This window comes from Mirounga angustirostris, unplaced genomic scaffold (genome assembly GCF_029215605.1).
Source record: "Mirounga angustirostris isolate CCGP_5_RB_7025 unplaced genomic scaffold, mMirAng1.0.hap1 SCAF_4, whole genome shotgun sequence".
In the NCBI taxonomy this organism is placed as follows: domain Eukaryota; kingdom Metazoa; phylum Chordata; class Mammalia; order Carnivora; family Phocidae; genus Mirounga; species Mirounga angustirostris.
The window spans coordinates 145225376-145241708 of NW_026991712.1; the positions used below are offsets into that span (position 1 = coordinate 145225376).

General features: G+C 46.8%; 1 protein-coding gene across 1 annotated transcript in view; it reads left to right on the plus strand.

The window, feature by feature from the left end:
- Window positions 1-16333, plus strand: part of PLPP3 (phospholipid phosphatase 3) — an 83851-nt gene that overhangs the window by 26203 nt on the left and 41315 nt on the right. The window contains exon 2 of the mRNA XM_045897606.3: window positions 15588-15745. Within this exon, the coding sequence (XP_045753562.1) occupies window positions 15588-15745 (158 nt within the window). The remainder of the gene's footprint in view (window positions 1-15587; window positions 15746-16333) is intronic.

Here is a 16333-nt window from a genome sequence, read left to right on the forward strand (position 1 = left end):
CTCAGACTCTCCTGGAGAGCAGGCAGTGTTTATTTGAGTTGTGCTGGCCAGGACCTAGCATGGCGTCAAGGCTGTGGGAGGCCTTCCTACATCGCGTTCGGGGTTGATGGGGATGTGTCTACGAAATGCAGAAGGCTTTTCCTCGGGAAGGTGGTTGGTCACGCCTCAGTTAGCAGGGAGCTTGAGTTCTGAGGACCCTGTGATCCAGGCTGTCCTCCACACGGCTGCCAGAGTCATCTTTGTAAAGCAGTCTGGCCGTGACCCTGTCTAGCCTAGATGGATTAACGTCGAGTCTCTGCTGCGCATCCAGCACTGCAGAGGGTAAATACAAAACACTGTTTCTGCCAGCTGAGAAGCGCGTCTTGTTTGAAAGCCATATACATGAAACATGATTTTAGAGCCAGTGAGAGATCGGTTAGGCTCACTTTTCTTGAGAGAGTGTTCTGGAGAGTTCCGGTTCTTCGAGTTTGTACATCTCCCTTTGAGACTCAGCAGTGAACTTGCGTGAAGACTCCAGGGAAAAGGCTCATACTACACATGCTTTGGGATATGACCACCCAGTCCCAGTTTCCTCTCTTTTATAGCTAAGGAGGCTCAGTGAAGAGCAGGGACTCTCAGTGGAGAAAGTTATCCAGGCTTGGGCTCCAAAACCCAGCCCAGGGCTTCGTCTGCTGGCAGGGACCCACTCTCTTTCGGTCTTCAGCCTAGGCCGTCGTAAGGCCCATATTTCTCCTGTCTCTTGAACCCATATGTTTCTCCGGCTTTTTCTGCCCTTCTTTTTTTTTTTTTTTTTTTAAGATTTTATTTATTTTTTAGAGAGCGAGCGAGAGAGAAACAGCATGAGAGGGGAGAGGGTCAGAGGGAGAAGCAGGCTCCCCGCTGAGCCGGGAGCCCGATGCGGGACTCGATCCCGGGACTCCAGGATCGTGACCTGAGCCGAAGGCAGACGCCCAACCATCTGAGCCACCCAGGCGCCCTTTTTCTGCCCTTCTAAGATAGGCCTCTGAAGTTGGGTGTCTGAAATCATTCTGTTTCCTTTTTGGTGCCATTTGGCAAAGATACTGGAAAGCGAAGTCCACCATGAGGCAGAAGAGAAAGGAGGAAGGAAGAGCTGCAGGTTTGCAATCTCACAGGATCCCTAGGTAAGAAAGACTGGTTCTTCTGCTGGGATGTTGCTGCGTCCCTAGACAGGGAGCTCTTCTGAGGGTGGGAAACCTGTTTTATTCATCTCAGTATTTCCTGGCTCCAGCACACATAGGTGCAATGGCAGACATTTGGTATATATTTTTAAAGGTTTTATTTATTTATTTGACAGAAAGAGAGCACAAGCAGGGGGAGCAGCAGAGAGAGAGGGGGAAGCAGGCTCCCCGCTGAGCAGGGAGCCTGATGCGGGGCTTGATCCCAGGACCCTGGGATCAAGACCTGAGCAGAAGGCAGACACTTAATGGACTGAGCCACCCCCCCCCCACAGGCACTCCAAACATTTGATATTCATTGTGGTTTAAAATTGTGTTTATTTGGTGTATGCATATAAAAGTTTCATTTTATGTATATTATGCATCCATTTTTCTAAAAGCCCTTGAATTCAAAATGAAATTGTTTTTACTTTTTAGAGCAATGACTCCCAAATCACCTGGGAATAGAATCATTTCAAAGGCTTGTGACAGTTGAGACTCCTCAGGCCCTTGTCCTGGGAATTCTGATTGAGTTATTAAGCTCAACTTCTCAGGCCCTTGTCCTGGGAATTCTGATTGAGTTATTAAGCAGGTCTGGGTAGTGCCTGGTATGTGTTTTTTAATTGAGTGTCCCTGGTGATTTTGATGATTGGCCAAATCTGAAAGTCACTATCCAGAGAATAACCTCGTTCAATGCCCAATTTTACCCTGCAAGACAGATGTGAAAATCAGCACTAGCCTTCAGGCCTGGAACCTTGAAACAAACAAAGCGTGCTGAGAAATACAGAAAGGTTCTAGGCAGAACAATAGGCCAGTATACCTGGTGTCAGATTGAGAGGGGGTGATAGAGAGAAATGACTTGGAACCCTAATTAGACCTGCTCCCCAGTTCTCAAACCTGCAGCTCTAAGCCCCCTGCTAATTGGCAGTCCCTTAATAGATTAGGAGTTGGCATCAGGCTTGCATGTTATTATAAACCACACACAGAAAAACCCAGTGGCTGAGGAACTCCTGCCAAACCCAGGCCTGGGTTTTTGTGAGGCTTTTGAAGTGCGCTGGTCTTTCAGTATTTTGTATAGTCAGTGTAATGAAAGGCATCAAACCATTCCTTTGGATGGGATTTGTGAAGGGCCAGTTTGTTGAATAATGAATTGCCCGAGACCCATTCTGTCATCTTGATGGACAAGCAGGAGCCCACATCCACAGTTTTGCTCTCAGTGGTACAGGGAGCAGGAGAGGAGAGATGATTTCTCACGGATCCGGTCCTGCGCCCGGCAGCCTGCCCCCCCCGCCCCCGCCTCGTGTTGTGGCGGGGGAGGGAGACCCCGAGTGCGTGCGCTGCGTGCGTGCCCAGCTGTGTGACCCTCCATACATCCCAGCTTGGGAGATCCTCACGGCCCCTCTTCCCTGCGGCCTGACGCGGAGGTCCTGAGAATTCTCTGGTCCGGGGTCACACTGCCACAACGAGAGAAGGGAGGGACTCGTGCGAGGTCTGCTCCTTCCAGAGGGTCACAAAACCTGACCAAACTCAGAAAACCATTTTCGATTTTTCTTGGCGCTCCGCTGATTCAGATGGTCTGTGAAACCGTTTCCTGCCGTTGACCTCCATGCGCCGGGGATACCTGTGTTGCACCCTTGGGTGGTAATATATGCGCTGCCTGTGCTCCCCTGCCCCCTGCAGTTGCATAATAGGGTCCCTGGTCTGAGGGGAGGCTGCCCAGTACAGAGAGCCACATTGTGCAGAGGGACGAGCTGCGGCACAAGGGGCCCGTTCCAGGCTGCCAACGGCACGGTCGGGTACCCCTCTGGCCTCTGAGCAATCCCAGGGGCCTTGCTCTCTGCTCTTCTCTGCCCAATTAGGTTCCAGTTAGGGGCCTTCCATTTCTTTCCAAGTCCACTTCCACAAAGGGAGAGCTGTAGTGGAGGCCGAGATTTCCATGAAAACCTTCCAATTTTCAGGCAAACATACCAGGCAGCTCTCATGGCAATACCATGGTGAAGGGGAATAATGTTATTTGGCATTTCGCCCTTAAAAAAAATGTATGTGTGTGTGGGGGGGGGGGTGGTTAGGGAGGTATGGGGAGGATGGGCAGAGAGAACAGTGGGGGCTTTGTAATTTACTGCTATAGGGAGGTCAGGTGGGCAGGGCCATGAGGGGAGGAGGGGTGCAGAGAAGGCCTGAACCGCCACCCCCCCTTGGGCTTCACTACCTTCTTCTGTCCCTCTGCCTGATTCACACATTTGGGGAGGTTGTAAGGGGGAAGATGAGGAGTTTTTATGTTTTTATTTGGAAGAAGGACACTAGACATTCTGTCCCTCTGAGGGAAGCTGGCTCCTTGTTGCTTTTCAAGGATTAAGGGCCTGGCTTCCAGTACCATTGAAGAAACATCCCAGGAACTACCCTTTTCTCTCAACAGCTGAAAAATGCATCACAGAGCGTGGCTTCCTGGAGAGTTTTGGCAAAAGAGCTTCCCTCTGGAACAATAGGGTTCCTATAGCAAACCACAGGGGGTTTTTACTGCAGCCCGTTCTCCTGTATCTGAATGCCCACATTTTGTTATCCCCATCCTGGTGGGGGGGAAGGGGAGGGCTGCCGGAGCAGCTGAGGGTAGCCCCAGAGCACAGGAATTTCTAACTCCGGGGAACCAGCCAGTTTGCCAGAGGCACCCCTTCTTGGTCTGGGCAAGAGCACCTACAGATAGGACAAGCGCTGGCTGCCCAGAGCTGTGGAGAGCCAGCCTGGCCCAGTGGCATTTCTGCCCTGCTGCTCCACGACCTTGTTTCTGATCTTCAGTCTGGGCCTTTGCAAAACCTAGTTGGTGCTACTTCCCTGGAAAGGATGACTAGGAGGAATGAAGGAGGCCCCGCTCTCAAGCGCCTACAATAGTACCCAGTCTGCTGCAGGAGCTGATGCTCATTCCCATCTGCCTCCAACCCACAGGGCATTTTTGCTCTTAACCTCCTCCTTTGACAGAGCCAAGAGCTGCCAGTCATGAATTCAGTTTGCATCTGAAGGTCTGCAGATTCGGGGATGTTTGCTGGAGCTGTTCTTTTATAAATGAGCACCTTTGAATTCTGGAGGGCGCTGCTCAGCCAGTGTGTCTTCCCAGACTTAAAAGAACGTAGTGTGCCCCTGTTACCCCAGCGGGCATAGCGGGCAAGTGGCGATGCCCATCCATCTGCCCCGTAAGGATGCCACGGGAAGGAAACTTGCAGTTTGTTTATAAAACATCTAGGCTAAAGGCGAAAACTCCTGAATTAGAAATGTCCCTAAGACACCTGATAAAATCGTCCCTTTCATTTTGCACGTGAAGAAACACAGCCTGAGAGAGCAGAAGTGTGACTATATAGATAGCCTCACTAACACTGATGAAGACGAGTCATTAGCATCGTCAGTTAGTGTGGGTTGGTATTTGTTTTTTGAGGTCGCCTTGCCAAGAGAAACTTAACTAATACTCCCAAACTCACTTGTGTTGTCTTCTTATGGATAGCAGGCATCTCTTCACTGAATCAGAAACTAGTGTGGAAATCATTTTCTTCTCCAAGACATTGGCTGAGCTGACCCAGCTCTGACTACTTGAGACTTCATTATTCAGTCGGTGAAAGGTTGCCTAATTCGCTAGGATAAACATACAATGTGGAATGACCCTAGTCCATCTATTTGGATTCAACTTATTTCAGTTTGTAGTAATCCTAGTGATGATTAAACTAGAAACCTTTGTCTCCAAGTAAGACATTTCTTCTGGAGTGAGCAACATTTTTAGCTGCCAGTGTTTCCTTTTTAGCATCTTTTCAGCATCTGTGTTTTAGGAATTAGATGGCCTCCCTCAAACTCCTTTTCTCATTTTTCCTCGGGGTTAAAAGTTGGGTAGGGGATGAGGCTGGGTTACGACAGCAGTTTTGTTAACTGTTTTGGGGGGGAATCTTTCCAGTTCTGGATTTTCTTTTTTAATTACTTTTATTTAAAAATTTTTTTGTATAGCCTTAACTCTGTTGTTGGCATTCAAATGACGGCAAGGAATCTTTGAAATGCATTTACTGGGTTAGTCAGTAAACTGGTATTACATCCCTGCTGGCAGCCCAGTCATGCCTCCGTGCTCCCTGGGCAATTTAGAAAGGCCTCCCTGGTGGGTCCTGTCCCACTGCATCATGGGTAGCTGTCCCGAGAGTCTGCATTTTTAGAGGGCAGGGACCACATCCTATTAATTCCTGTAGCCCATAATTCTCCCAGTGAGGACTCTGCTTCAAAGCACCTTTTTTCTCCTTCACTTTCTGGCCACCCAGTGCATTCTGGAAATCCTGATGGGGCATACACCAGGCCTCGGATGTAGAGAAGAGAAGTTTGACTGGTACTTTAATCAGGTGTCCTGTAACACCATTCCCTCCCCGGATACTTCTAAAACAAAAATGTAGCCCGTGAATACAGCACCGAGAGAGGAAATAAACGACAAATTAAAAAGTGATTAGTGAGTGTTTAGGCAGAAGGTCAGAGAGATTATTTTGGACTTCAAACTTTCCAGCTTTCAGGGCTTGTATTCAGTTACAAAATTGCATCGGGGAATTACTTGTGCAGGTGGGAGCTGTCAGATTGGAAAAAGGTTTCTGGGTTCTACAGAAGGGACGTTGACAGGCTGGGAGTGGGGAGTGTGCTCCTGGCGCGAGGGTTGTCTTATCCCTGGCACCCTGGAATGGCTCCAGCATCACTTGACTGGAGTGACAGTCCTTGTCGGAGCTGATACAGCCTTGTCCAGCTTAGTCTGGCCACCTTCTTGAGGAAACCAGAGGAAACCGGTCAGGCAGGCTGATTGGCATCATGTAAACAGCTGGAGAGTAGATTTTCAGGCTGGGAGGGCAGAGAACTCACCTTCGTTAAATCCCTGCCCTGGGATGGGTCATCCTCATAGCTCTTTAAAATGGGTATCGGCATCCTCTTTTTCCAGTGGGGGCTCTGAGGAAGTGAAGCAGCTTGCTCATGGTTGCATAAATGTTTTTAAGTGGCAAAACTGGGTTTTCAAACCCAGATCGGAGCTGCTTTCTTGAGATTTGTGCTCTTCCTCTACTGGGAGCTTTCTCCTGGGCAGCCATTCCCAGGAGGATCACAGGAAGTGGGCCAGGGGTGCGCCGAAATGGATCTCTAGGCCCCTGGGACAACTGGGCAGGGTGGAGTGGGGCCACTGAGCAGCCTGCTCAGCTTACCTGGGGGTACCCTACAAAGTATTTCCTGATAGTTTCACTACATGACAGACTGGGAAACCGAAAATTCAGGGTCTTAGCAGTCATCCAGCCCAATAGCCACACATCTGAGACTTGAAACTGGTCAGGTGCCCCGTAAATAATTCTTCACGGATTTCTCTGCTCTTCATGAGGACGTCTGGTGGTGTGTTGTTTTGGGGGATCGTGTTAGAAAAACAGGAGTTGAGATGTGAGAGAGTTCAGATGAAAATTCAGAAAGGTGGGGGAAAAAGGGATCTATAAGCTATACACTGTATTTGGGGCAGAGCCACATTGTCTGGATTTTAGTTTGTGTCCTGTATACATTTATCCAGTATCCATCTGTGAAGCACCCACTTAGTACTAGGAATTACTCTTTGTGCTGGGCATATAGAGATGAATAAAATATGGACCCTTTTCTGAAGAAACTCTCAGCTAGTGCAGGGGACTTACAGAAAAAGGAATAATTGCCATGCTAGAGTATGCTGGATAAATCATACTGGGTTTATAATTGAACACAGATAGGCTTCAGGTTAAAATAGATATATAAACTCATGCATATGAGTTTATATCATATATAAAACAGATATATATATTCCTACACATACACACTTGTCTCATGAGGCCATTACCTACCATGGAGGGCATGGTTGAACCAAGAGTTAGTTACTTGTATTTTTATGGGTTCATCCAAGAACTTCATATTTTCAAGAGCAGCAGTGGAAAAAGCAAAATGTCTACAGGGGCCGGGTGGGTAACATAAATGACGGACGCAGACCAGGCGTAGGAGAATCGACAGTTCATGCTCAGGGACAGTGACGACTGACCGGCAGCCTGGATGTCAGGGAGACGGTAGGAATGGCAGAGGGCACATACAGCCACGGTTATAGCTGGCACTCTGGATGTCGCGTGAGACCCGCTGTCATGAAATGGTAACAACCGATGTTGAGAAATGTAAGCCGTGGGTGACCAAACAGAACATCTCTGTGCGTCCCACTCGGTGCTGGGCTGCCAGCATGTGACCTTTGACCTAGATTGGCCCAGGCAGCTCGGTGCCCTGGTGGCCTTGGATTGCCCACCAGCCTCATTTGGTTCTCACAGCGTCTCCAATAGTGCTCCGACTCCTCACTTTTGGCAATGCGTCTGGCTCCAGTCTTGCCTTTGGACTGTCTCGAACTTTGGCCCTCCCAGGTGTCTGATGTCCTGCCAGTCCACGGGTTGTTTATCTTACTTCCACGTAAACCTGGTGCTTTGTGTACACCTGGGCAGCATAGCTTGGGTGGGAGTGTGCATGCTGACGAATGTGTGTTTTAACTCTTTGGGAAAATGAAAAGGGAATTTTTTTCACCTTTATAGGCTTACCTCCCATTCAGCCTTGTATGATCTTTTGACAGTGCGTGGCAGGGTTCCTGCCGCGACATTTCTTCTCTGCATCAGGGTGCCAGGTCCTGCTAACCACTGTCGAAGCCCCTTCTATGTACAATCCCAAGAAGTCCCTGGAATTAGAGGATTTTATGAGCGTGCTTTTCCCGTGGGATCAGATTGCATTTGGGAAGGAGTTGGCAGACCCCAGCGGCTTGAGGGAGCTTTTGACTGAACTCTGATCACATCTTATACCTGCTTAAAAGCTTTCAGTGGCTTCCTGTCACATGCAGGAGCAGAAGCTAACATTTATGGAGCCAGGCAATTGGATATTTTATAAACTGTGTCATCTCAGTCCTCACAATCAACTCTGTACATTGGGAATTATTGTACAAAGTCCTATTGTACATTGATGAAGCCCAGAGAGGTAAAGTGACTTGCCCAAGGTCATACGGTAAGCACAGCGGGTAATAGAAGTAGGATGTAAAATCCTGTCTGCCTGACTCTGAAGTTCATGGATAAATTGGATAAAGTAACTCTGCCAGAGTGGCTAACATGGCTCAGTGAATCCTTTGTAGAAGAGATATTTAAGTCTTGAAAGACATGTAGGAGTTTTCCAGGGGTACTTTAATCTAGATGTTAAGACATTATTTCATGGGGTTGTTAGGAAGATCAAATGTGATTATTTATGTAAGAGCTATTAAACCCCATGCACACATTGGGATTCTTATGTCCTAGCTCTGGGCAGCCATATTGGAAATAAACACATTTGGGTCATCAGGGAGACTGAGGCAGGAGAGTAGCTGGATCTATATAAATCCATCTCAGCATCATCTAAGGAAGAGCCTTGCTTTTTATCCCTGCTCAAGGTCAGCATACACTTTTCCAGAGCTTTGTAGCTTTCCCAATGTCTGTATATAGACCTAGTTCCTATGTGTACTTAGCAAAAAAGGCTAACTGGCCCCATCTCTGAATGAACTTCAAAGGTCTCAGTATTCTATTATATATCCTGGTTACACTGCTCTTACCAAATAGTGGTGAAATATAATCTCTCTGATTCTCAATTCTTTGGCTGTATGCTAATAATTATTTTAGAGGATTGTTTTGAGTTACATCAGTTGATGTATCCAGAGCTCCTGGCACATAGTAGGTACCCAATGAATGCAAATTTACTCTAATCCTTATTTAAAAGAGGGGTCCAAAGAGGAAGGAGGTAACCCAGTTTGACCTGGGATAGAGGAGTTGTAAGTCTGTTAGCTCTGGTACTTGTGTATTATCAGGTCTACAAAAGAGGGTGGGGGCTCTCTTCGTGAAAAGGTCTGAATCATGCGCTGTTGGTGAGTTTGTTTTTTAAGTCCCTAGTGGATCTGACAACCCTTTCAAAATCCCAACTGAAAAGGCCCAAAACAGAGCTAAGAGTTTTGAGGTGGCCCATATTATTTTGGAGAATAAAATGTTTTCTCCTTAAGCACTTTCCAATAAGGAAGGCCATCCAAAGTTCTTTCTGACACCTATGATTAGACTAAAGACAGGTGTCCCTTTGTCATGGAACCTGAGACTTTCCAAAGTTGAGAAACTCAGAAACGGTGCAGGATCTTGACATTGTGTGTCCCCAGCACCTAATAGTGCCCCATACTCAGGAACTGTCCTACATGTTTGTGGAATTACACTGAGGGCCCTGGACTTGGGCTCGGGAAACCCAGGCACCAGGACTAGATCAGCCACTAATTTCTTCACTTCTACCACGGAGTTGCTTTCGGTTCTGACAATCTTCTTTTTGTGAAGAAAGGGACTGGACTTTGCAGTTTTGAAGAATGAGCATTTGTCAGAGAAAACCCCTAGACCCAGAATATTGCCTGTTCACACCAGCCAACAACAAGTGTTTTTCATGGCAGCCCGTTTGAAAGGTGGGAAACGCCTTCATAGTAAACTTAGTTTTGTCTCATCTGGATTGTGTCCAGTATAAAAATCTGGACAAATATCGTAAACCGAAGAAAGTTTGCACACTTCTAAGACCAGTAGCAATTAATTACTTTAAATAGAAACCCTGTCACTTACAAGCAACATAAATATTTGTATTTTGAACCTCTAAGTAGTAGTTGGGTTGACCATTCTAGCCTTAAGTGATTAAAAAAAAAAGCAGTTGGTCATATTTTAACAGGGAATACATTTATAAAGAAAGGGAGGGTCAGGTCATGGAGTAAGAAGACATGAACCAAAAGACAGACAGACCTGGGTTCAAATCCCAGGGACCACCTGACTCACGTGGGAACCCTGGCCACGTTACAAAACTTCTGGCCTCAGCTTTCTGGTGGCTACAAATGAAAATAATAACGTACCTTTTCACAGCTCTTGGGGAAGTTCAGATACATTAATTCCTAATTGGACTCTAAGTTTGAAATCAGAAGCCCCATGCCTCCCATTTGTATTTCTACCACCTGGTCCGTATTGGCACCCTTTGCTAGCTTTGCACTTTGGATGAGCTGCTTAAATTTTCGGAGCCTCAGTCTATCATTTGTAAAACGAGCAGAACAGTAGAGTCTATACTGTACTGATGTCTAAAGTGTTGGGGCGCCTGGGTGGCTCAGTCGGTTAAGCGACTGCCTTTGGCTCAGGTCATGATCCTGGAGTCCCGGGATCGAGTCCCGCATCGGGCTCCCTGCTCGGCAGGGAGTCTGCTTCTCCCTCTGACCCTCTCCCCTCTCCCCTCTCATGCTCGCTCTATCTCATTCTCTCTCTCAAATAAATAAATAAAAATAAAATCTTAAAGTGCTGTCGTGGAGTTCACTGATTGGAGCAGTGAGTCTGCGCTTGATACCATACAAGGATTCTGCACCGACTCTTCTGTGGGTAGGTGTTTGTGTAATTATTGTTTAATTATTACAGATCCTGGATTTTGCTTATTTTACGGTAACTACAGATTGGATGAAGTAGAAAGCCGGACAACTCTGAGAAAGCACTCGAAGGCCTTGGTCTATTGGAGCCATGGGCAGCCCCTCCTTGATGCTCTGAGTTGGGTCCTGCCAAAGTGTGGAGATTTCTTATTCACTCTCCCACCCCCACTCTTTCCCTGACGCACACCGCGGGCTTTCTAAAAAGCACTTTGAGAGCAGGAGGCTGTGTTTAATTTTGTGCAAACGTGAAGCTGGGGCTGAAGGGGGCAGGGTTCTGGGGCTGGGTCACTTTGGTAACACTTCCCACATGACTTTATCAATGGGTGGGCCACAGAAACTTACCCTGTGTTTTTTTACACCCCACCCCCAAACCACCCAACCTGCTCAAGTGTTAGTTTTTCAAAGCCCAAGAAGTTTCAAAGGCCCGAACCCAACACAGGGGCCTTTCTTCATGCTTTGATTTTCTGCCCATTAAGTGTTTGTCAGTGAGTTCGTATTTCGCCTCCTCTGCAGCCTACATAAGCCAAGAGGTCCCTGGAGGTATAGGAAGTTAATTGATCCTTGATTAAAAGGAGGGGAAGTGCTTTGAGTTGGGGTCTAGAATCACCAGATGGTATGTACACACACACACACTTTTTGGTTTTGCTTTGCAAAAACTTGTAATTACCTTTCATTACAGATAAATCTAAAGTCCAGGATATTGACTTCAGAGTGTTGGTTAAATTAGATACTGAGCCCATGTTTGGTACATGGTAAATATTCAGTGAATAATCACCCATGCTATTTATTGCCTTGACGGTTCCATAGAAAGCCTCTTTTTCTTCAGAGGCCATGAAATTTGCTGAGCTGTAGCTAATTTATCAATACTCATAGGGGCTTCCTTCTCTGTTTTAAGTGACTCACTGACTTTAGAAAGCACTCAGAAGTCCTCGTGTCTCTGGTAAGTCACTTCAATCCCCTTGAATCTTAGGGTGGACTGAATGTGTTCATTTTTATGACTGTTCTCCCATTAGCCCTTGGGCCACTTGAAGGCTGGGGCTTCCGTCAGCACAGTGGCCCGGTCAGTGCTGAGGACATAGTAGGCATCCAGGTTTGTCAAATGGCAGACGTTCATGTGGGGTTCCTCAGCACGGTTTGGGCACATAATAGTCGTTGAGTAAGTATTAGCTACTATCGTTGCGTCTGTGCCAGCTTTCAGTTTCTTCCTTTCATTGTCTACTTGTGTGTCTCTTCCAGCTCTGTAGCCAAGTTTAAAATCGTATTCTTATAATGGCCATCAGTTTTAATGACTGCCTTACTGAAATCCCTAAACTACATGGAGTTTCTTGAGTGTACTTAGTCTCTGGATCCAAAACACCTCCTACTCACATGAGGATTCCCTCAAGCCTCTCATCCTCCATGAGCCATCTTTGGTGTTCCTGGTAGAGTAGTCTTGCTGGGCCCTCCCTGTACTCTATATGTCAGTCCTCACATTTAGAAATATTTTAATGCACTTGTTTTTGTAATTTTCTTAAAATACCATGAGCCTATTGAGGGTAGGTACTATGTATGATGTGTTCACCTCAAGATTCCCAGGCACCAGCACTGGGAATTTTTTTGAAATGAAGGGATTGGGGACCATAGTGGTTGGTAATAAAGATGGTGCCAGTGTTGGAAATGGAGATCCTGCTCTGGAAAAGAACAGCCTCTTCCCTGTGTCCTGGAGAGGCAAGGCATGATGCTCTGTCGTTTGAGGACTAGCTGCCCCGTTGAGAAAATGTTTCTGCTTTTCCCATCAACTGAATGGAATCTGAGGTTACTCTCTTCTGGAGCAAAGTCAAGACTTGACTGGCATCCCCCCCAATCATACCACAAGTTTGTAGGGGAGACAGAAAAAGCCATTGGGTTTTCTAAATGCTATCTCCATGCTTTTCAAGAAACTAAACAGAACACATTCAGAGCCAACTTCTTGTCTGTTTGTGGTCATCATCCATATAATCAGAACCGGAAACTCCCCGAGCCTTAGGCAAAGGAGGAGGAGAAAGGATTTGGATTGTTCCCAGGTTAAGAGAGGGCAAAGGAACGGAATAAACAGATTTTCTTTACTAGCCTTCTCTGTGGGATTGCCCCCCACCACTTCATCCTTTTAACATCTACTGAGTGTCCATAGCGTGCGCCGGATGCCATGCTGATTTTACCCAGTGCTGTTGCTTGATTTCTTTTAACTAAAGCAACTTCCTGTGCTGATTTTATTCCATCACGTCTTCCCGTACTAGACGGTAAGCTCCCTGAGGGCAGGATTTATGCCGTCTTTGTATTGCTTGTACTTCCATGCACATAGTGAAGACTGAATAAATATTTGTTGAATAAATGAATGGGTCAGGATAGTGGCATATTACATCATCCTGGCAATCCCCAGACTAGATCTCGTTCTTCCCATTGCACAGATGAGAAGGGCGTTGGGGAGATGTGAACTAACGTGCTCAAGTAGCAGGGAGCAGAGTTGAGATCATTAACCCAGTTCTGTCTAACTCCACAGCTCTTTTATATGTGTTTTATTGTCCTTAGAAACATATGTTTTACAGGCCTATCATGTGAACGCTATTAAAAATAGAAGCTGGGGCCTAAGAGCGTAGCACAAATGTAAGGCACTCAGGGTCTTTTCCCTTCCTGAGTTTATTAGCAACGCTTTGGCTCCCAGGCACCACAGAGGCTATGGCCAGGCTCAGACGTGGAGCTCGACGTTTTATCACAATGTGTGAAACTTTAAAAGTGGACTATTAATATCATACTGCTGGCTTCTCAGCTACTTTTCATAGCCAACTTGGCCACATTTCAAAACGCTGAGTAGTAGAATGAAGATGGTTCAGGCCCATATGATATTTTTTCTCTCCCAGCCCCCCTACCCCCGAAGATTGGCTGCCTACTCTTGTCATTTCTATGCCACCATGCTTACCCAGTGCCCCCCCTTGCCCGCTTCACTCCTTCGCAGAGACAGAGTCTCAAGAGCTAATGGTTACTGCCTTCCAGGGCCCCTCTGTGTTTACTTTGAGAAGGTCAGGCACAATGCTGTGGTGTGTTTGCTGTTTCTTTCTTTTCAAAGCACCAGTATGAATTTGATAAAGTAAATTGTTGTTCTAGCAGGAAGCAGTTAGGGGTCACAAAATAAATAGCCGTAGAATTCAAATAAATCCAAAGAATAAAACCAAATAAATCCATGTGTGTATGCACAGTGATACCTAAATACACTTTTTAGAAAGTGAGCATTTTTATCGCTGGTGGTCTGGACCAAAGTAATTGAAAAATTGTGGAGTTCATGGTACATTTTTTTTTTAAGAGGCAGTCTGGGGCTGCGAGCAATGTGACGTGAATTTAATTCCTTTTTGAGAAACATGAAAATGGAATTTTATCTTTTAAACAACCGCTTATCTTGGGATTTTTCAGCTATTGAAATTCACAGTTGGATGAAACCAACTTGCAAAGTTAAATTAGGGGATTCGGGCATTTGGGGGTAGACTGAGAGACTCTGAATGAGCAAAATATTCTTAGTCTCTGTTCTCTTCGCTTGAAGATGAACGACGGGTGCTTACATGATGATTTAATGTGACCGCTTCAGGTTGTTGGAAGATTCAATGCAAAAATGGGTATAAAGTACCTTCCACATTGCTGGTGTTAGCTGTTCCGTCAGTGCTGGCTGTTAACAAGATATTTTTCTTGGTCTTCCCCAGTCCTAACATTTAGCGGCTCACCTTTGACTTTGTGAAGTGGCATGGCAGCTTGGTGTTGAACTTGGGTGGTAGGGGAAGAAGAGGTCTTCCAGTCTGAGAGAAGAGTATGAACCAAAACACAGTCTCTGTGTACTGTCTCCATGGAGGCCGTGTCCAGGAGGGCAGCAGACCATGAGTCAAGAGAGAGGAGGACCAGGTCACAGGGAACCCCAGAGGTCAGACTGCGGGACTTTATCTCGTCCTGTGCAATGGGGAGCCATTGAAGAGACTTAAGCAAGGCAGTGACATGCTCGTGGTCAGGAAGTGAACTGGTAGATACGTGTGAGAGAGAGTGAAGGGCAGGAGACCGATGTGGAGGCCGTTGCAATGATCAGACAAGAGATACTGTAGGCCTTCGCTTTTTGCTTCAGTGTTATGAGGAGCTTTTCCTGGCAGGTGATGGAATCCATTTGCCATGACCTTTAAGAGAACGGCATCTGAGCTAACACTGATAAACTGGCAGCAGCTGCGAGGGCGACCTGGTGCGGCAGGGCCCCACTCAGCTCGCATAGTCTTGTTAGTGATTCTTCAGTGGAAGAAAGAGGTTGAAAAGGGCACCACTGAACAGCTACTATGTACCAGGCGCCACGCTAGAAGTCCTATGGGCTTCAATCTTCCGTCCTCGTCCCCACAACTCATTTGTGAGGAAACTGAGGCGCAGGAGGACAGAATTAGAACCAAAGGCCACGTTGCTAGGGAGTGGTGGATCTGAGATTCAACTTCAGGTTCTGTGACTCCAAGGCCTTCCCTGCTCCAAGCAGCAGAGCCTTGGGATGAGCTTTTCCAAGGGGGAATGGTGACGGCTGTCGCACTTGGAGAACGAGACGTCATTAAACTTGAGGCTCTTTTGGTCATTATTACAAATTGGGTCTAACTTTAGCAGGGTGTTGTGTGCAGGGGCAAAGCTCCTGCCCCAGCTCTTCTGCCTCCCACAGCACACGCTCTTGGACAAGACAAGAGGGTCATTCTGTGCTCCTGTTGGGGGTGACCAGAAAGGAAGGGCATGCATGTCCTGAGTGCTCTCTGTGGTCCTGACGTCGCTACAAATGCAAGGAATTACTATCCCTGTCAATGCTGTTGTTCGGGGTGGTCTTTGCTGTCGGTCAGTGCTTCTCTGGCCTCCTTTTATTGATGTTTTCCCTTTCTCTCTCTTTCTCTCTTTTTTTTTCCTGGTCCCTGTGGTGGCTCCGTCTTGAGCAGCTGGCCTGCCCTTCCTCATCATTGAGACAAGCACCATCAAGCCTTACCACCGAGGGTTTTACTGCAATGACGAGAGCATCAAGTATCCCCCGAAAACCGGTGAGACGATAAACGATGCTGTGCTCTGCGCCGTGGGGATTGTCATCGCCATCCTCGCGGTAAGCTTCCGGGCCACCGTCCTCAACCCTGCTCACCACCCCTGGATCCCATTTCAGAATATCTGAGCCAGCACAGTTGGCAGATGAAGTAGAATTTGATTTGATTAATACTGTTTATTTCATGTGGTTAATGCTATTAGTAAAAGTATTTTCCAGGGCACCTGGGTGGCTCAGTCGGTTAAGCATCTGCCTTTGGCTCAGGTCATGATCCCGGGGTCCTGGGATCGAATCCCAAATGGGGGGGGGGGTGGTCCTTGCTCAGCAGGGAGCCTGCTTCTCCCTCTGCCTGCCCCTCCCCCAGCTCGTGCTCTTTCTCTCTGACAAATATATAAAATCTTTAAAAAAAAAAGTATTTTCAAATACTAAATATATATGTATATACGTATACACCAGAAGTATAATCTATATATGCACGTATATACTAAAAGTATCATGAAAGTACGCAAAGTCCCCCTTAAAATACTTGGCCTGCATGATCCTCACAACCATCTGGTGAAGTCTAGATACTGTTCTTATCTTTATTCTACAAGTTAAGAAACTGAGGTCTGCAGGAGTAAAAATAATTCGCTCAAGTTCACTTGGAACGGC